At 45.8% G+C, this 21,371-nt stretch overlaps 1 protein-coding gene across 1 annotated transcript in view; it reads right to left on the bottom strand.

Annotated features, from left to right (window-relative positions):
* Positions 1 to 21,371, bottom strand: part of GLI2 (GLI family zinc finger 2) — a 195,341-nt gene that overhangs the window by 23,776 nt on the left and 150,194 nt on the right. Inside the window, exons 4-8 of the mRNA XM_082056807.1 lie at positions 18,197 to 18,399; positions 15,924 to 16,118; positions 5,397 to 5,598; positions 2,910 to 3,123; positions 1,205 to 1,318 (exon numbers count right to left, since the gene is read on the bottom strand). Coding sequence (XP_081912933.1) covers positions 1,205 to 1,318; positions 2,910 to 3,123; positions 5,397 to 5,598; positions 15,924 to 16,118; positions 18,197 to 18,399 — 928 coding nt within the window. The remainder of the gene's footprint in view (positions 1 to 1,204; positions 1,319 to 2,909; positions 3,124 to 5,396; positions 5,599 to 15,923; positions 16,119 to 18,196; positions 18,400 to 21,371) is intronic.

Raw genomic sequence — 21,371 nt, 5'->3', positions numbered from 1 at the left:
CACCATTCTAAACTACTGCCCCACTTCTTTCAGTGCTTATTTCACATGAGATCCAATGGATGAAACCCTGGGGCAGGGCTGCACGGGGGAGCCAGGCTGATGCTACCCAAGCCCTCTCTGCAATTGTGCGCACACCTCTCCATGTCAGAGCAGAGCAAAGGAAGGATGACAGCCACCGAGAAAGGAGCTGTCCGTCACACAACTCCTCTGTTACAGATGCTTTGAGAAAGCAGGTGATAGCTGTCAAATATTTTTTTCATTTGCTGCAAGAAATCAACACGTGGCCCTATTAGCCTGGGTGGCGGCCAGATTGGTTCTTCAGGGCATGTGCTTTTGCAGCGGCGTGTGTATGTACTTCTAAACTCAAAGCTCCAGAGAGGTGCCTCTTTGCCCTAATCGTGCTGACTACAGCATGTTTATCTTTCCCTGATATGCTATCTTCATCAATTTTACCAGCCCCCTGATGACTGCACACGTTGCTGTCCCCATGCATCATGCTGAGACCTGCTCCTGAACCAGGGCAGAAGGAGAAATTTGTCATCAACTCTTCCATTCACTTGACAATAACGCGGCCTAATATTTCATGAAAATGAAGTGCCCACAGCACTCTTGATAGTTTACAGTTGTGATAAAGGACGGTCAGATGGATACTGTCAGCCATTAAACAGTTTGCAATCACAGAGCTCTGGAAAGAAAGCAAAGGCCTTCGGGCCCTTCTTGGTGTCAAATGTTGTGTTACCAGTGTAGAGGATGTTTCTAGGAGCAATTCCTTGTTGAATCAAGAAGTCATCCTTTTTTGCAAGCTTTCTACCTACATGCAAGATTCCCTCAAAATCTATGTTTGCTCTGAGACACTAATGCTACTTGCTTTGCAGCACAGAAAGCTCAGACTTAATTTTTAAATTATCACATTTGAAACATTCCCTTCCTCCCTCATTTTTTTTTCCTTTTCTCTGTTTTCTATCCGAACAGAACAATGGCAAGCTGAATCCCAAGCACCCATCGAATGCTTCACTCACCCACTGCAGCTTTGTCCTGTACTTTTGTACCTTGCTGGGCTTCATGCCCTAAGAAACAACCGCCTGCCTGGCAGACTTCGATGCCTTGCTGCAGAAAAGGTGCCAAGAGTAACGTTCTCAAAGACAGCGAGACCCAGCAGCTCACTACCTCAGCCCCACAACATGTCTCCCACCAGGAAGGTTACCTGTGTGGTTGGGGAGGCTGGGGGCAAGCCCTCGACTTCAGTCTTGACTTTGCTGCGCTTGTTAATGACTGGATTGACTGTGCTGCTGACGGCCGACTCGCTGTTCTGCTTGCTCTAGGAAAGAAAACCAGGCAATACATGGCACCGGGGTTTGGGATGAAACACAGACTGTAGCCCACCTCCTCATTACAAATTAACTTAAAAATCAGTCAAAGCTGAACTTCAGGAGTGGCCAGGGTCAACAGAGTGTTGGCCTGCTGGTCTGGGTTTCACATGAAAATGATTAGCCCATGTGGGTTTGTGCAAGGCAGAGAGATGGAAGAGACAAGGGCAGCATCAGCTTCTGCAGGCTTGGCCTTGCAGCTGCTGCTCCATTTCAGAGCAATCCGGTCCCTGTCAAAGCCATCAAAGCCTTATGCAACCAACGCCCAAGCCATGATTTTATTTCTCAATGCGATGAAATGATTTGTTGAGAAAATGAATTCCTGGGAGGAGCGGGGTGCTCTGATTACGTGCAAGGGCTCTGGCATGCTGGGTTCGTGAAAGGCTATGTGTATATTTTGCTAAGCTCTTAAAAAATGAGAACAACTTCAGGAGAAAAAAACATCCCATTGTATGTGCATAAAATTGGAACATTAACATTTTAAATACACTCTTGCTAATTGCTCAAGATTGGCCTGCAAGTTATTAAACAGGGGCATAACTCCTGCCAGTCACATTATTTTGGTAGCCAGTTTGTAAGAAAAAAAACAAAACTAATCAATCAAATAACCTTCAATAACAAACAGAATATGCAGCACAGCAGCCATGAGAAACCCTAAAACAATAAATCAGTCTGAAAAGTTCAGTATGATACAACTAAAACAACAATTTGAAATGGATGTGAAATGAGGTGAAATAAGCCTTCCGGGAGAAAAGCAACTGCAATTTAAACTTCCAAAGCATGAAAATGGGAAGTAAAAATGATTAAAAATGTGCTAGACATATTCACTAACTCTGTGCCTGTGGATGGCTTGTACACACAAACATGTGTCTGTGTGAACTCACAGGTATTTGAGAGGATGCATTTGAGGTGTGGGATTTCATACACCTCATGGCATTCCTAGTTTTCAAAATCTGACCCGTGCTTTTGCGAACTTTAGCAGTAAAAATCAACAGCAGGGATAGCCTGAGAAAGCAAGCTACTGGAAAAGAAGGAGGTCCTAGGCAACATGCACTTATTTGGTAAAGAGGAAAGGAATAAGGTGTTTTAAGACCATCAGCATGGTTCATGTCAGTAAAAAAAGGAAGGAAGGATTGGTAAAGGAACTGATGAAGCTTGGTTCACAGTGCTTGGGTGCTTATCTGGCAAAACACTGCAGCATGTGCTGAATTCCCTTGATTTCAATAGCACATAACAGATGTCCAAGGAGATTTGCTGCCTGAGATGACCCTACATATCATCTTCAGTGCTTTGATGGATCAATGCCTTTGGTTCCTGCATGGGTGTGTGTCAAGGAAGGGAGGTAGGTGCCAAATTTGGCTGTGACTAATTCAGAAATGCTTTGCCAGGAGGAAGAAAAAGCAACATAAAGGGAGTATGTGAGGAAAAGGAGAGTGGGTAAAACTCCCACAACCATTGTAAGGGCAGCGTTCATCCCACAGAGAATGTGCCTCCATTTCCCCGTGTGCCATGTATGGAGAGAGCCAGGATGGCCGTCCCTACCTGGCTTGAGTCAGAGATGCAGTTGCTGTTGTTGCTGATCTGTGCTGGTGATGGGTTGACAGAGATGACCGCCATGTGCTGACGTGGAGGGAAAGTTGGGGATGGCTGGATCAGGGGAGGAGTGTGTCCAAAGGCTGAGCTCAGGCCTCTCTGTTGGGTCAGGATCTGCTGGTACGTCACGGGGTTAATGGGGTGAGGGAAGCTGAATGCTGGACTGCAGCAAAAGAAGGAGGAAAAATGAGGAGGAGATATTTTAAACAATATTTATCACATTTGCCAGAGACCGATTCAAGTTTGGCTTCCTGGATGCTCCAGGGGACAGGCTGCGATGTCCCAACTAGATGCCTTCAAAGCCATGATAATCCCGACAGCCTGCTTTACTTCAAAGACGGGATTTGTCTTGTGTATGCCTCAGCAAACTTATGAATCATTTTGACCCATGTATCAGACTGATTGTAATTTCTTTGTTTCCTATGCTTAAAGCAGCCAAAGTCCTTGGTAGGGAGTACAGAAGAGGATGGGACTGGAACACATCTGGTTTTGCAGCCCCTGAGGCTCCTGTGTTCTCCCAGGCAGACCTGTTCTGCAGATTTGCAACCTTGGGGTTATGCTACCCTGGATTTAAAAAAACAGCATCATCTGGCTCACCTGGCACAGATCACAGCGGGGATGAATAACTATCCATTTAACACAGTCCAAAACCATGCAATTTACTCTGCATTCAGGTGAGGGGAGTGCTGGCTCAGGGGACTGCTGAAGTGTGTCAGCCTTCATATGTAGGTCACTGGTCCAGCTCTGATCATCTAGGTCGTCAGTAACCAGAAACTGCACCAGCTCCTGGCTGCTTGTGCCCTCACTGGGGGCAGCAGGTCCAAGCCAGGATTCAGCAGCTGACAGCATTAAAAAGGAAGCTTTGCTTTTGACAAGGAGGGGCGAGTCCCCTTGGCAGAGGTGGAGAAGTATAGGAGATGCTCTGCTCCCTGTACTCTAGGCGAGTGGTGCACATGGACTCTCAGCCTAAAAATCAATTAATTGCCACCTTTAAGAGGTGACCACCCTGAACCTTTACCCTCATGGTATTTTCTCTCACATCACTAAAACTGCCCATGGTGTGAGTGCTCAGAGAACCGGGCCATAATTAGCATGCTTCATTTCAAATTTTGGTTTTAGAGAAAATACTTATTGCTGGTGACCATACAATTAATATTTCTGTTCCAAACCAGTTAATGACAACTTGTTCAAAAGAATAAAATGCAAAAATCACTACAGTGTAAAAGAGCTCTGGCAGTTAAATACACACTGCAGCAAATGAGGTGTGATGGCAGGCTGCTGCACAGCTTTCTTATCTTACAGCAAAGTCCAAAAATGAATTTCTGAAGGGCTACTTGGATCTGGGTCTGAGCGGGTGAGAAAGGATTTCATTCCTGACACTAAGACATTGTTAAAATAATAACAAAAAAGTATTTTCACCTCAAATTGCTGACAGATATCCTGTTATATATGTAACCCATTTTACAATTCCTGGCATTCAAGATACACCTTTAAAACACTGAGAAAAGTTTTAAATTCTGTATTATTACTTGATTATTCCCTTGGAGGCCAACAACTGACCATTGGGTCAGATTCTGCACTCTGCGGACTTGCTGAATATACCAGATGCTACCCTGAAAAGCTTAAAATCTGAGTATGAGATGCTATATGTGTGCCCAGTTAAAGACTGGAAACATATGATTATCAGACAAGAAGTTGCTATTTGTTTAAGTTATTATTATATTTGATTCTACAGTCAATTTCTAAATGGTGCTGCCAGATAAAGTAACTGATAAAATTAATGTTACATAGCAATGTCTCTGTTTTCCCCTACAAACTTTGGGAGTGCATGATCTTTATAAACCCTTGCTTTGCAAAATCAGTGTTAATTAGAACTAACATTTTTAACAGTTAAGTAATAAAAAGAATAATAACATTGTGAAACTTGGGTGAAGCAATCACAGCAGGAATTGACAACAGTGAGCTACTTAATGTAAGTGCTTTTTAATTAAGGTTTGAGCAAAACTTTACTCAAGGGCTTAGATTTGTTTTAAATATGTTTTTAGAATTAGGCTCTTAAATCCAGCCAGGCAACATTTTTTTTAAGGATGTAGACTAATAATTTGTAGAATACTTTGGGGCAATCTCTTAAATCAGAGGGTTTCTTAATCAGTCCAACTGCTTACAATGAGCATTTTTTAGACTAATTTATTCTCTGTTTCTGCTTGCACAGAGGCATGATCATACTGTAATTACTGGAAAGCTGGTAACCAATAATCCCTACCCAGTACCCTTACACATGCGAAACCAGATGGGGGCTTTGATTTAATACACCGTGCAGCCCCAATACACGAAAGCAGAGGTTGTGGGAAAGGGAAGGTCTCCCTTGCTGGAGGGTCACCACTCCTTTTGGGGGGATGGATACACAGCTGAGCAGAGCCTGTTGCAGAGCTTTACCTGATTGTCCCTGCAGATAAATGCCCGTAGGAGCCACTCGCTGCTGAACTGCTTCTGGAGTTGTTGATATATGCCACAAGAGAGTTGGGGGAGGTCCTGATCATCGTCTGGAGATCAATGCTGGCATCTGACAGCGGGGAGATAGACAGGGCTCGTTTTCGGCTTAATCTTGGAGTCACCCGTGGGCTTGAGAACCGGGACACTGTAGGAAAGAGAGACTTTGTCAGACAAAACCAGTGGGCTGCTCCCTGCCCGCAGCAGGGCAGGGGGTGAAGAGACCGGCTGCACTTGTGACTGCTGTGGGATGTTCAGGAGCCGGGAACAGCACAGGGACCAACTGCACTTTGATGGAAGGTTTCTTCTCTGCTGGGCACTGAGTGACAAGGGTCAGGCAGCACCACAAACACCTGCTTGCTTTGCCCTCCTCGGGGAATAAACAGAAACCTGTCCATCATGCCTTTTCATCGGCACTAAATTAACTTAAAATTAAAAGGGAAAAGGCCAAGCGAGGTTTCTGTGATCCCAGCCATTGCTGCTGACTTGGTGGCAGGAGCTGCAGGCCAGAGGAACCGCACGTTGAAGCTGGGGCCACTGTTGGAAATGGTGCAGGCGCTTGTGTGTGCAGAGAGTGCGGAAACCAAGGGAGCGCGAGCACAATGCTGACCATCCAATTAACGAAGGAGGCAAGACTCCAGGAGCCCCAAACGTAAATTAAGAGTTTTAAGAAAACGAATTTGGCAGCTCAGGCACAGAGTTCAAGCGCTCTCCCTCCAAGGGGATCTGCCAGTGCCTGGACCCTATTAGCAATTGTCAATCATTCGGGCATGAAGTAATTTCCAACCGTGCCAGTCCTGTTTGTGGATCTGCAATACATGGCAAGTTACTAATATACAAATTTGGCCTTCCCCAGTGTTTCAGCACAGCTGACTGGAACGACTGACTTCATCCAGAGGAAACTCTGCCCAGGCCTGGCCCACCTGCAAATCTCCTGCATGGCATGGACGGGAGCTGGGGATGGGAAATATCACAACATTCCCTGATACCAGGGTACCAGATCCAAAGCCTGCCCAAGCCCTAGCCCTGCCTGGAATGAATCATCCTTCCAAAGCAATGAGAGCAGCCTTTACATTGCCTATTAAAAAAGCAAAAACAAAAACAAACCCCAAAAACTAAAGAAGATTTCTAACGGGAAAATGTGCTACTTGGCCATGGGGTCTGGCTGGTAGTCCCATTATCAACCCTGGGGTGCAGGAGGGCTCAGCTTCTCCAGCTTCTTCCCTTGATGAGTGCAGCACTGTACTACTACCTGGATTTTCCAGTGGCGCTATCCCCAGAAAGCTTGCTGTGGGCATATCCTATTAAACACTGTGAATAAAACAGTAACTTGCCCAGACAGTCAATATGTGCTATTTTCCTCTCGTTGGTGCAGGGACTGATTTTGGTTGTATATCACCAAATACAAGCCCGGCACTTTGCAAGAGTGCAACTTCCCCTCCTGATGACAGTGCTGGTATGTGAGAAGGTGAATGGGATGTACAAGGAGGTAAAATATATCCTGCCGGCATGACCAAATTATTCCTTGATTTGTGTTGGCTTGCAGAAGTCTGTGTCAACATTTCCCTGAGACCAGCAGCTGGGTTGCAGTCTCCCAGTTTTCACATGACTCACCTGTGTACTCAAATGGCTCTGCCATTACCATGCCTGGGTGCTGTGTAATCGATGGGTTTTAGTACCACCATCCCCTTATTACCCATAACATCCCTCATTGCACAAGGTAAATGACTTGTCCAAGATCCCACTGGAAGTCTAGGGTAAGTTGGTACTTGAAGTAACTGTTACTCTTGTGACTTCTGTCCTATACCCAAGAAGTCTCGAGAGTTGTTAGATGCAACACTGACATTATTGGGAATTTCTCCTAGAAATCAGGTTGTTGCACATCTGCTAAACATGTTCTTCTTACAGTATTTTGTATAATCACATTTTGCAGCCCCATGGGGCATGGAGAAGCTTGAAATACGACTTAAGGATCAAGTAGCGAAGAGAAAGAACACACAGGTCTGTGCCCTGCCAGAGCCCTGAACTGAGCAACATGAGACCTAGACCATAATGGTCAAAACTGTACTCTTCTCCTTCTCTTCTTTTTTTCTTCTGACTATAAGGCATCTTGATTCAATGGGCCATGACCTGGGAAGACGTGGGTGCTGTTCCCAGTCCTCTCTAGGCCTATCTCCTTAAGCAAGTTGCTGCTTCTTTCTGTGTCCCTATTTCGCAGTGTCATCTATTTAGATGAGCACCTTTAGATAGGGTTTGTGTTTCATTCTGTATGTATTGCACCTAGTGCAATAGGGCTTCATCTCAGCTGAGTTGTCAGTGTTTCTGTCCTACAAATAATATGCATCCTTCCAGATATAGATATTGTTTCTACATTTGCATTCCCACAGTCTCCTCCTTCTCTAACAGAAGGAAGCAGGCCAGATTTGACAGTCATATTTATCTGTTACTCCCACACCTCAAGGGAGATCTGTTTATTAATGTGCCACTTCCCTTGATAAATTGCTAAATAAAAAGAAAAGCCTTGTACTCATTTCTTGCTGTTCCTTCCCATGATTTATGTTCACGGTGCTGGTTGAGCCATTGGTTGCCATTAATTTGCAGGGGAAGAAGTTCTGATGTCCAACAGAAACCTGGGTTTTTGCAGTGCATCCAACATGGGCTCCCCTCCCTGCTGCACACAGGTCTGTCATTTTTTCCCTGTGTAAAATTCTGCTGGAAGCTGTCAGATTTGCAAGCTGACCTGGGACTTCTCCAGCCCCAAACCAGTAATATGCACTGTGTTACTGTCTGCTCTAATTTAGAACTTGCGAGTACCTTGAGCTATATGATATGTTTGATAGCAGATCCAATAGGTTGGGCTGATGCTTTATACAAAGGACTTTAAGGCCTTGTGGGTTTCCAGGAAAAGCTGTGACCTAAAATCCTGCTATGAATGAAAAATTCCCCTCAGTAAGAGCCTGACCAAGGCGCCTGGGAAGGCAACCATCTGGGAAAAGTCTGGGAAAAGGAGTTTAACCACATGAAGAAGCACTCACTGGTGCATTTAGGAAGAGGGAATCTTTTCAAAATTATTGTTCAAAAGCAGATCAGTAGCACAGGGATCATTCTTAATAGTAAAATTGGCCTGACCTAATACCCTGCTCTGAGGACACTGAGCATGAATGTTAATTGATACCAGGCGGCAGCAAAGATAAGCATTAGTAGGACTGTACACATAGGTAAGGTGTTCAATATGGGCTGACTGACAGCCACATGAATACATAAGCAAAATCCTCTGTTGCCTGGGGTTCAGTGATATTTCAAAACAAAACCATATACAACTTCTTCAGCAACGACTGCGCCCAGAGAAGTAAATGAAGGAGGGATCCATTTTTCAGATCCAGAGATGAAGAACCTCGGGAGGATTTATCACTAGCACTCCCGCTCTCAGCTCCCCTTAAAAAATGCTGACTTATCAAAATGAACTGGGTTAATTTTAAGACTTTTTCTGATATTTGGCATATTTGTTAGGGGAATACTCTCCAGACTGTCAGAGTACCCCCTTCAACACTCTTGAAAGAAAAAATCTGGTATTTTTATGTTGTTATTCTAAAAGATGTTCTGTTGAGAAACATCAAGTCATCATAGGTTAAAATGAAACTGAAAAGGTCACAAATTGAAATAAAAATAGGAAATTATTTTAAAATTAATTCTATTCACCTGCCAGAGTTTCAGTTTCTTCAAAATCATTTCTGTGTGCCTCTTACCTCAGCCAGAAGCTTTTTTTACCTTCAGTTTCATTCCCTTGAATACTTCTGAGAGATGTGAAAAATCTTTCTCACCCAGATCCAGAAAGAAGTGATGGGCTAAAGCCCACAAGCAAAACAAGAAACAAGACAACTCCATGAGGTACTCTGAATTGTTGCAGTGTTCAGTAATACTTCCAGCCAAGTATATTTACTGCTGGTCCAAGATGGGTGTTCTTTAATGGTGGCTTTTCCTGTATCGATTTGCTCTGCTACTTCTACCTCTCATCCTGAATAAACACCTTAAAGCCAGCAGAAGCTTTGCATTGACTACCATGGACTTTGGAATATGGAGTAAATACGAATTTAAAAGCTGACCTAGAGACACCCTTGTTTGAGCTACCTCATCTTTACTTTCAAACTAATTCTTTCCCACTTGGAAAACATGCTATGTTTATGTGCTCATTTTTTGGACATACAAACACCTTGGCTTTTATTTATTTGGCCTATACTAAAAGAATCAGCTCTGAATGGAAGAAACTCAATTTTGTTTTTGCTTTTACAAAACCTAAAGATACCTGCTAGAATTCAAAACTCAGATTTCAAGCAACAACAAAAATATCCTTTAGCTCGAAGTAAGACACAGGAAATTTTAAGCCAAAAGACTGTCCCTGTCTCCCTACACTCTCAGAGTTACGAGGAGATTAAAACAGACATGTGAAGTGGTGAAGGGAAGAGTGCAGTAAAGACCGAGCCCAAAGCTGTGAGCATTAGCAGTAGTGGATGGCAGTTCCACGAAGCTCAACAAAAAATTTACCATAGGCCTTTGCCCCTGCTGCCTCTTCTTACAGAAAGTCAATTCCAGATACATTTTATAGTGTCTTAACCGGGGCGCACTGGCCCTTCTGTACCATTTCATAGACAGACCAAGATACACTGGCTGTCAGAGACTCAGCTCTACACACTAGAGAATAGAAATAACCCACATATTTTTAAAAACATTTAAAAACTGCCTGGAATAACTTTTCAATAGAAAAAGCTTGATTTGACAGCAGCATTATCTTTGCAGGGTAAATGGAAATGCCACAGCTCTCAAGTGAAAGCCATTTCCCTCCTGGAGGGGTTTAAATTTCCCATTTCTAAACTAGCAAGAATTCAAGGCTGAATTTTTAAGTGACATTTGCCATGTCTGCCAGATGACCCAGCCCAGTCCTCCAGCCAGCCCAGAGCTGGGAGGAAAGTCCAAATTTCTTTGTAAAAAGGTTTAACTTTACTTGGCAATTTCCTACAGGGTCCACGAATTATCACATCCATGGGTTGCTCAGAAACTGGGGTTTTCTTCCCCAGTTTAGATTTATCCACAACAGGCCAGCAATGAGCCACACGGTCAGCGCCTCATTTTCTCACGTATGTCAGTTCGTGGTCTGGCTCCCGCAGCTGCTCCCAGCCCTGTTGTCCTGGATCAGGATGGGATCCTGCAGGGCTCATGTGGGAGGCGGGAGGTTCCTACCATGACCACTTGCTGTGGCTGTGGTCCATCAGAGGGACATTAGAATAGATGCTTTTACTGGAGGGAAATTTCAGACCTCTGTAGTGTATTAGAAATAGTGACAGCAAAGCCCTCCTGAAAGGAAACACCAGGTACTCAGTGGGGGCTCTGCCAGGGCAAGGAAATCTCAGGCATCGCTTTACAGACAAGCGTGTTGCTGCGATCTCAATTGCAGAGGGACATTGGGGGAATCTGCTTCCAGACAGCCGAGCCCACGAGGCACGTGGGCTGCAGATGGCTCACCCCGCTCCTCACTGAAACGTGGCCAGAGCCACCACTTACCCTGCATCCCCTGGCCAAGCCCCGGGATAAACCCAGCGTTGTCAAAATGGTCCCTCTTCCTGGCTGCTCATCAAAAAAGCTCCACCCAAAGCATAAAGAAATATCCCCCCCTCTCCACCCACCAGACTGAATGCAAGGGCAGCGTAAATGCACAGGATGATCCCTTAATCAATAAGCAGCAGCAAAAAACTACAAACACTCTTCGCATAACAAGTTCCTTATTCACCTCTCCCCTTCTGCAGCAGCAACACACGTCTTACTTAGACTGCGGCAGATGCTGGACATTTGTTCTGGCACCAGATGCTGTCCTGGGACCCTTCTTTCTTCCCTCCCTGGGGCCTGATCAACTTTACAGTTCAAGGAATGGTAATGCTTCCATCAAATCCTTGTTGAAAGACAAGGCTACATTCTTCTACTCCCAATCCACAAGGTAACTGTTTAGACGACCCAACTTGCATATGTAAATTGAATTCTTTAGAAACCAGAGTGCAGCGGGATTCCAGACAGAACATTTATGGGATGCTCTGGGACGTTTTCTCTCTTCTGCACATATTTTCCTGGGGAAGAAAACAGCATTGCTGGCTAGAAATGGTGGGAAATTGTTTCCCATTCTCTGAACCTTTTTTTGAGATTTCAGCAAGTTTCCATTCTGTGCTGGGACAAAGAAAACAACAACAACAAAAAGATCTTTCAGTTTTTAAGGAAGCGACCACAGGGCACGCCATCTGCCCGGACTAGCCAACAGCTGTCCTGTTTGGGAAGTCATCTGCGATCCAGCACATCCAGCCTGCAAAACCCAAGCTGCTGGTCCCCCAAGTCGCAGACAAAGTACTTATTTTTAGGATGCCATGAGGCTGGGCTCTCTCTCTCCATTCATCCTGGTGAAGCAATCGCTTTGGATAAACCTGCTGGAGTAGAGTCCTGAGATCACCTCTCAAAGACATACGCCTGCCAAATGCAGTAACCACTGGGCTGCATTGCCAGCCCTGCTTCTTGCCCCGATGGTTATTAAATCATTTACTTGAAGTAGAAAGGCTCCAACAACACTGACTGAAAGAGGCCAGTGAAGCTGAGTCACTGTTTGCCTTGGGGAAATAAAGTCCTACTTGGTGATTTGCCTGCATCCCAGGCAACTGCGCCAGCTGCTAGCCGGTTGGTTCCCCTGGGCTGAACAAAGCCTTTTCCCTGTTAAACTGCTGGTCATGATCAAGACATCCATGACTGTCATGCACCAGGCAGCAAGAAACAGAGCAGGGATCTCCCCTCTAGCTCCATAACTGGATGAAATGCCATGACAGCACTGCAGGGTCATCCCTGCTGTTAGTAACTGTACAGTTGCATAAAGACATGTCTGCAGTCCTCATGGCCTGGGTGACCAGCTCTGTGCAGTGCTGCTTGGACGTATGTAGAACTCCAGAGCTTTTTCCCCCATTCCTTGACTCAGTATGGACAACCCATGCACGCTTTTGGCACTGTGCAAACAGAAGTGATGAGTTTAAAGATTATCTCTGCTTCTCACCCTGACCATGAGAATCCTTATTCTGAAGATTTGGGTCCTGTTACCAGAGCTGCCATTGCTCTGCTCACTGATCATTTAATTTCCTCCATTTTCCATTGATTAAACAGCTTTACTTTGCACAGTACTTTGAGATCTTCTGATGTACAGGGCTATAACAGTACAAGCATCAAGTCAGTCTGGATACGCTCTTCTTGAGGGCAAATGGCACCTCCTGAAGGGCTGAGGGTAATCACAGGAGCCCTTGTGCTTGTGGAAAAAAAAAAGTGAGATGCACTAAACATGCTCAGAAAGCTGTAGCCATCTCCAGGTTCATCTGAGCTCCCCACTAGTCTTTACTGCCCCAGAGATGCTCTTGTGTAACCAGTCTGTCACTTGGAACAATCCACCATGTGGCATCCACTTCCAGAATAGAAATGCAAAAGATTATTTTGATCTGGGGAAAAGATCCCATAAATTATTCTCAAAGCACCAACAATGTTGTGACATTGGAAAGCAGTTAGCTTTGCTTTGAAATTGTAGGCTTTCCAGAAAATGGATTTAAGCCTGGATTCCAACTCCACTCTTGGATTTAGAGTCCCTGTTTGAATGAGAGAATGAAACAGGACAGTTAAGTGAAGGGTCTCCACTGGCCTGAAGACCCCAGCAGTATGGTGCATAAAACTTAAACTGGGTCTACTTTAGTGGTTTAACCACTTGTAGCTGCACAGTGAAAACCCTGCTAAAGATAGGCAGCTCTGGGGCAGTCTAGCTCAGTCATCATTGAAACGCTCAGCAGACCTGACACATGGTTGGTACCAACAAGCTCTAGCCAGCACTGATGCTCTAGACCCTAGACACCTGATGGGATTAAAAAGCAGTGACAAACATGGAGGCATTGAGAAATTCTCCAAGAAATGCAATTATAGTGACAAGCAGAGCCCAGGTGTGTGTCTACGGAAAAACTACAGTGTCTAGGGCTCCAATGGACCTGCAGATCTTTGGAGTTGACAAGACACTGAATAGGTCAGTTTTAATATACACTTATCTGCTGGCTTTTTTTTTTTTTTTTTGCAGGTGCCAGTGTTATCACAATGTATGAATATGTTGTGTGTAGTTTGACAGGACCTACCCACATTTTCAGTAAACTAATTATTGTAAAGTTCTTATTTTCTGGTAGTCTCTGGGAAGAAAAAGGCTCTCTGAATCAAAGATGCTGTGAGGTGGTGACTCACTGGGGTTTTATGCATGCTACTGTTATTCTTGTCTCAGAAAAGCACCATAAGAGGATGCTTTATTACATTATCTCTTCAACTATTTACTTAGTCCCTGCTGATTTAAATTTTTGAAATAACTTTCTAAAAAGAGAGGGAGACTCTGTTTCCTCAGCCACTGCTTCAGTGCTATCCATTTTAGCGCCCACCTTGATAATGCACAGTTCTCTCTTCTCTCCAGCTGATGGATAAACTGGAACACACAGACCAGAGACTGGCTGCTGCTCCTTTACACATTTTTAAGAAGTAGCCTTCCAGTGTCTCATGTTGTATCCTCATGATGTTTGAAAGTTTTCATCTCACTCACAGCATGTGAAGGCCCAGAAAAGGCTTTGCAGTTACTCATCAACAAAACTTCACTAGAAAGACCAAAATACATGCTTGGCGAGCCCCGGTTTTCCAGTGAGTAATAGTTATGAGTTTGGCTGCATGAAACCAGGACCTTTGATATGCAATTTATTCTAGAGCTGTTTTCAGAAGGTAAGAAGGAAGAGGGTCTTCTGCCAAGGTGACTATCTCAGATAACTTTAGATTAAGATTGATCTTCAGCAAACCAGAGGATGGGCATCTTGGTGTGCTGAGAGTCAGTCTGCACTGACATGAAAACAGTTGTGTTTGCTTCCCTCACTGACTGTTTATCTGGCACTTCAGGGAGGCACCGCTGGTCAGAGATGGACTAATAAGGAGGCAAGGAGGAAGGAGCCTTGTTCATTAGCCTGAGGAGAACTTGGCAGGGCTGATTTCAGCCCATCTGCTATAACCACAAACTTTAACCCCTTGGAGGGAAGACAGAGCAGTCTTACTGACTTTGTAGCAGAGAAGCTCGGAATACGTTTTGGGTGTTAGAGGCAGGATGGCACCACAAGCATGTTCTCTCCTTTTCAGAGTAGGATCTAGGTTCATGGTCGGTCTAGGAACTGGCAGCAGAAAATGACTATACTGGTAAAACTTCCACAGCAGCTGCAGGTAAGAAATTGTTCTTTGTTTGTTTGGTTGGTTTGTTTTGTCTTTTTGTGTGTGTGTGTTGTTGTTTGTTTGTTTGTTTGTTTTTGTTTTGTTTTGTTAGAAACATCTGTAAGCCCCTATCACTGAACAACCAGAGCAGCTTTTATCATTCTAAACCAGTCACTTTATGAAGCAGCAAGACTGTAAAGTCTTTCAAAGTCTTTCATCTCAAAAGCTCAACAACAGAAACTTTGAAGCGGTAATAAAACGATGCAGATCTCCACTCCAAAAATTATAATGGTCCACAGGCAAATCTGAAGGCAGCACAGGAAACAGAAGCCAGTATCTGAAAGTCGAGCCGAGACTTCTCTTTCTTACAGCAGAAATAATCCCCAAACTGCCTTCTGTAATATCTGCACAACTCCAGTTCGTACAAGACGTGGCATGAAATGAAAGGAAAGAAATTTCTAACATCTCTAAAAATCACTTGGACCTTGGATATGTTTCCACACAGATTTTGCCCATTTCACCAAGCCAACTGTCAGGCCACGGGGGTGACTCAGCACCACGGCGCCTAACTTGATTTTATTTCTTCTTCATTTAGCCAGGAGCCAGAACCTATGTGGCTTATAATGCCTGATACTAGCATAAATACCACATTCCTACATTTTTTTTCTCCTGTGAAGTACTAACATATCCTCTCAGCCGTGGCTCCCCGTTAACATATTTTATCTCCTTGGGGACCTGAGAGGTCCCAACCAAGATGATTAGTCCATTTTGCCGAGCACGGCTACGCATTATAACAGCCAGCCTTTGCTCCAGACACCAACCAGGCTAAACTTGGGGGCAGACAGGGTGGGATGGGGAGCTAGAGATTGAGCTTGCCCCAGGGATGGTGTGGTCACCCGTGGCCAAGGGAGCAGGATGGCAGCAATGCCCTTCTGCTGGACCAGCCCATCTCCTTCTCATGCAGCAGCCATGTCATCCTCCCAAAGACCCTACAATGTGTGCATTTCAAATTATGTATACTTTATACATATGTATGGAGTAAGGCAACATTTTAAACCAAAAATTATAGTGCAGCACTGGTAGGTTTCAGCAGGACAGAGAGACCACGTACAGCAACGTTCACCTGGAGGATAGCCCCATCCAGCCCCACCCAAAATTTCAGGCACGCCTGGGAGGACCCAGACCACTACTCACCATCGACGGGGCTGAGGTAATCGTGGAGGTGGGCTGTGCTGGCCGCTCCTCCACTTTGCATCAGAAGGTCCCCATAGGGGTTTGGGTGGCCGGCCATCAGCGTCATTTGGTGGTAGTAGTCAGCAGGGTTGGCTCCTGGTGGCGGTGGGGGCAGCCCGAAGAGACCTCGTTCCTTCAGGTGCTCGTGAGCCACAGCTGGAACCGCGGGTGAGGAGAAAAACACGGGGAGAAGGTTCCCACCACAACGTTAGAATTCAGCACTGACGTTGGCGGCCCCGTCTCCCCCCCACACCCCCCACCAGCCCCGGCCGCACGGCTCCGTGTAGGGCTCTCGTGACGTGGGCTTGGGCGTGCTTCTACGGACAAAAGAAACTAAGCTGGGGCCTCTGCATTCCTCCATTTCCGCAAATTTATAAACAATCTCTCGTTCCCCCTTCTAATAATCCTCCTGTTCGGACTCAGCCGGCACCCTGGGGAGGGGGAGAGGGCCCAGCCTGCCGGCAGCAGTAACCCTGTCAGCATTAACATCCCTGCCTATTACGAAGGAAAGACAAATGCAGCCCAGTTCCCGATAGCAGCGCAAGGAAATTAAAGCCAAGGTCTAATGCATAGAGCTAGGTTTAGTGTCTGGCAGCATAAAACCATTTTGGCTGCCAAAGCCAATTACGCTCACTTTCTCCCAGCTGTAATTTTTCAAACCTGCCTCCCCACCCACTTGCCCCATTAACTTATTTACCACTGCCTTAAAAAAAAAGAAAAACAAGAAAAAAGAAAGAAAAGAGAAGAGAGAAGAGAGAAGAGAGAAGAGAGAAGAGAGAAGAGAGAAGAGAGAAGAGAAGAGAAGAGAAGAGAAGAGAAGAGAAGAGAAGAGAAGAGAAGAGAAGAGAAGAGAAGAGAAGAGAAGAGAAGAGAAGAGAAAGAGAGAAGAGAAAAAGAGAAGAGAAAAAAGAAAAAAAGAAAGAAAAAAGAGAAGAAGAAAGAAAAGAAGAAAGAAAGGAAAGGAAAGGAAAGGAAAGGAAAGGAAAGGAAAGGAAAGGAAAGGAAAGGAAAGGAAAGGAAAGGAAAGGAAAGGAAAGGAAAGGAAAGGAAAGGAAAGGAAAGGAAAGGAAAGGAAAGGAAAGGAAAGGAAAGGAAAGGAAAGGAAAGGAAAGGAAAGGAAAGGAAAGGAAAGGAAAGGAAAAGGAAAGGAGAAAAGAAACCACAATTACTCTTTTTTTTAATAGCAAATAATGACAAAACTGGCTTTGGAAGGGGAGAATGGGGCAGGACACATGCACGTCAGCCATCAGACCTCTCTGCAGTGAGTGGCTGGGAGTTCAGATGACATTTTGGGGGAGGGAAGAAGACGCATACATCTCCCCATCACCCTAGCAATGTTTTTGTTAGCCATAGAAGATGAGTTCGTGTTGCCAGACGCTAAGCCGGGGGCCTTGTCACTCTCTGGTGCACTTTGCTTTGCAGCAGAGAAGTACCGCTTGCCCCTGTAGCAGCTCAGGAGCTGAGAGACACTGGGGTTTGCCTGATGTGCAGAGACCTGGTCCCCAAACCCCGGCTGCTCCCTGAGCCAGCTGCCTGCAATCATGTAATGTAGCATTTCGGATGAACACATCACCTCCCAAAGTGAAAGCAGAGTTAGGCTCTTTCCCCTCTCCCTACTTAGCTGTTTTTGTCCCCAGCTTCCCAATACAGGGTCTGCCAGGGCTCTAAGAGCATCACCATGTCTGCATGTACCAAACGCCAGCAGACCCTCACCTTCTCCTAAAAGTTGTTGCAGGACAGCTCAAGAGTAAGGAGGATGAAAGTACAGCCCCTTTCCTTCACCCGGGAACCATCCTGCCCGGAGATACAATGTCGACAGGGAACAGCCCAGCCAGAATTGCCTCATCCCTGCAACGTCAGTCCCAGCCAGGCCAGGCAGCCGGAGCAATTGTGACCCTCTTTGGGGGAAGCAGGGCTCCCAGTAGAGACATAGGAGCAGGGAAGCTCATAAGAGAGCTGAGAGCGCTGCAGAAAGGAACGTACTTTAAGCAAAATATTTATAATATGATCCAGCAGTAATAGCTATTCTCACGCTATGCTTTCTCAGGGCAACGATGCAAAACAAATGTGCAGTATAAGTGGGGGGAGGAGGGCTGAAAAAAAGAAAAGGAGGCAGCTCTCCCACTTCAGAGAGCAGCTGCAAAGACTTTACAGCTGTAAATCCCTGGGTTTTAGGGAATTTCAATGCTAGTGAGCTACAAAATCGCTGCCTTACCAGTAGCACAGTATCTTACCGTCGGCGGGGCTGAGGCCCCTGGCAGCAGAGATGACGGAGAGCGTGGGGCTGCCGTGGACAGAGCGGAGGTAGTGCTCCATGTGGGGTGCCACGTAGGGGTGCGGCGGGCTGAAGGGTGACTCGCCGGGCCCGGCGGGGTGCGGAGACAGGCGGATGAGGGAGATGTCAGAGATGACAGGGCTGCCACTCAGGGAAGGAGGCCTGGGAAGGAAACAGAGACATGTTGTTATTCACAGCAGCCATGGCCGCCTGCTGTACTTCTCCCTCCCTCCCACCTTTGTCCATGAGGAAGGAGACTGAGGACATGGTGAGAAAAAACGTCTCTGTTGGCATATGCAGGGCCTGAAGCCAGCAGAAGCTTCACACAGATCCACACCTACATTGCACTCAACACATACTTGTGCAGCGTGGCTGCCTCAAAAACGGCCGTGAACTGCTTCGGGCAGGACTTGCACATGCCGACTGCATGGAGCACATCCCGTGCTAGAGATCTCACCCCGTCTCCTTGCATGCGGAGGCTGGCTACGTGAAGACATTTGAGGCAAACCCAGGGTTTGCGAGCTCCCTGCTGGCCCTGGTTATCCAGATGTTTAGTGCTGCCATGTGTAGACAAAGCCCTGGACAGGCTGCCTATGAAAGGATACAAAAAACACAAGGAATACTTATACAATCTGGAGGTGATGTGCTTTGCTCGGCCTAGCATGTGCAGCTCAGCCAGCGCTGGCGGAGCAGCTCTCCCTGCCTGCGTCCATCATGGCTTGCACAAACCTCCTTGACAGGTCGGTGGAATAGTTCAGAGGGCAAAAGTTCAGGAGAGGTTTTATTGCATGCTTTCTAGGGGCCACCTCTGTTAAATCCCTCAGATCTTCTTCAGGCCAAGTGTTACCTGAGAAAGCAGTCAGTAAATGCAGAAAGGATTCAGCAGGTAACAAGAAAAAACAAAAGTCACAGCCATATTTTGGGACTCAAGCGGTTTTCTCAGGGTGAGCAAAGGTGGAACAGAAAGTACACAGACATCTCCCAGACTTGGCTCCTATTGTACCCTCCAGATCCTTAGACAAACCCTAGAAAGTGCAAGGAGGGGAGAAAAGTTACACTCCCTGAGCTGATAAGCAGAAAATCTGAGTTAGACGCCAAAAAGAGGCAGAACTGTCATAAAGGAAAATGAAAGAGCAAAATCTGTTTTGCATTAGCTCTCTCTGTACTCACAGAGTGCTGGAAGCAGAGCTGGTGTGGAGATGCAGGTCAGGGCACAGACAATATTCGTCCCTGGCTGGGTGAATTGGCAAAGCTGAGGGAGATGGGTGTGCACCTGTGGGGCTGCACCCCAGGCATGGGAGACCACAGAAATTCAGGGTCTCAGAGGTCAGGGATCTGGGACGTGGGCTGAGCTAGGAGGCAGTATTACAAAGGTCCTTCCCTAAGAATATCCAAATATGCCATTAGTGAGTGTATGTAAGATGAGTCTCTCCATGCACAGACAACCACAAACATGAGGGTCTGAGCAGTTTAGGCATGCCACCGGCACCTCAGGATCTCAGTCCCACCCTGCCTTATCAACAGTTCAGGTGCATTTTAATTTATCTGTAATACTTGCATATCAACAAAACCACACAGAAATGTAATATAAGCTTTGCAGACTTATTCAGCAGTTTATGAGCATGTTTTTCTTTGTTTGATCTTCCGCATGTTTCTCTGTCTTTCTGATAAATTAGTAAACCTTGTGGCTTTTTGAACACTTTCTGCTGAGGAGTGGTAAATTAAATGCTTTTAAAATATTTATAGTTCAAATTACTTTCCTGTAGCAATGCACTCTGTGGTTCAGTGGTGTGAAATAGAAGGCAGTGAAAACCTATCAGGTATAAAGGACTTGGGCACATGCACAGCCAACGACACACACACACTTGTCGGACCCATACCAGGGTTTCGCTACAGGAACACCCACCAGCATCAAGCCTGTTTTCTTTTACAGCACTAAAAGACAAACTTATGATGGCATGGCTGTTCCAGACCTCATCACCTCCCCACCTGCGTCACCATGGCCTTTCATTACCAAAATTATGGGGCGACAGAAGACCCTCTCCGAGTCGCTCTCCGGTGCCTCTTGCCATGACATCAGCCATGGCGGCGGCGAGCTCGGGAAAGCTGCAGCCGAGGCCACCAGGGCTGGTTTCTGCCGAGGCTGCTAATAAAGGCAGCTGAGCACGGAGCCGACCAATTTATTTCTACCGGGGAGGAGGGAGAAGTGAATCAAAGTCTCTGTTCCAGATTTAGTTTCAATTCATTTCTAATAATCTCCACCGCCTCATCTGGAAAAAATGAAACAGGATTAAAAAAAATGATGTCATTAAGAAAACATCTGACTAATTTTTCTTCTGACGAAGACTTAATATAAGTGAGGGGGGGATGTAAATTAAAAGCAGCCCCAATCTTCCCTGGGCCACAGAGCCTGCCTTAATACATAAGCCATGAAAGAAGTTTTCTTACATATACAATAAGTTGCCTCTTTCATCAGTACTCACAGCTTCTCCCAAAAGGGTTGTGAACTTCTTTGATGCAGGCTTGAAACTATGTATTACCAGGTTTACGAGCCTTTGGAGCCTCTGCTGATCAAACTGTGAGGCCAACATCTAAAATGTGTATAACAATATGGAGAGTTTGCTGTTCATATTCTCGGTGCTAAATTGAGCAGAAATGCTAGAGTCCCTCAGAACAGGAAAACTCCACCCTGCTCAAAGAGGTAACACTGGGAAAAAGATCAAGAATTCACCCAAAATGCATGCAGCTGGAGACCTGGGTGGTGTTTCAGTACGAGGCTGGCCCTGTGCATAAAGACTGGGTTGGAGAGCAGGCTTCTCTGTGGGGCGTTGCTTAAAGCCTCTCTTTGCCTCATCTCTCCGTCTGTGGACTAGGACAGACATACTGTCAGCAGGTCTGGCTCTGAAAGCTCTCTCAGGAAAGGATCACCTCTCACCATTGCACACCTACAGTCTTCCCAAATCACCATCCCATGGCACAGCACATACCAAAATAACATGGCTTTCAGTAGCTGCCTACCAGGAACGACTCAGCCAGAGGTATCCTCTGCTTCTAACTCCCACAAAGCCTGATTTTTTTTCCCCTTTTTTCCCCTTTTCCCGCTGTCATTATTTCTTATATAATCCCCAGATTGT

The sequence above is a fragment of the Streptopelia decaocto genome (assembly GCF_964273445.1).
Source record: "Streptopelia decaocto genome assembly, chromosome: 6".
NCBI lineage: Eukaryota > Metazoa > Chordata > Aves > Columbiformes > Columbidae > Streptopelia > Streptopelia decaocto.
Note: the sequence above shows the minus strand (reverse complement) of the source record. Positions and strands in the feature narration are given on the sequence as shown.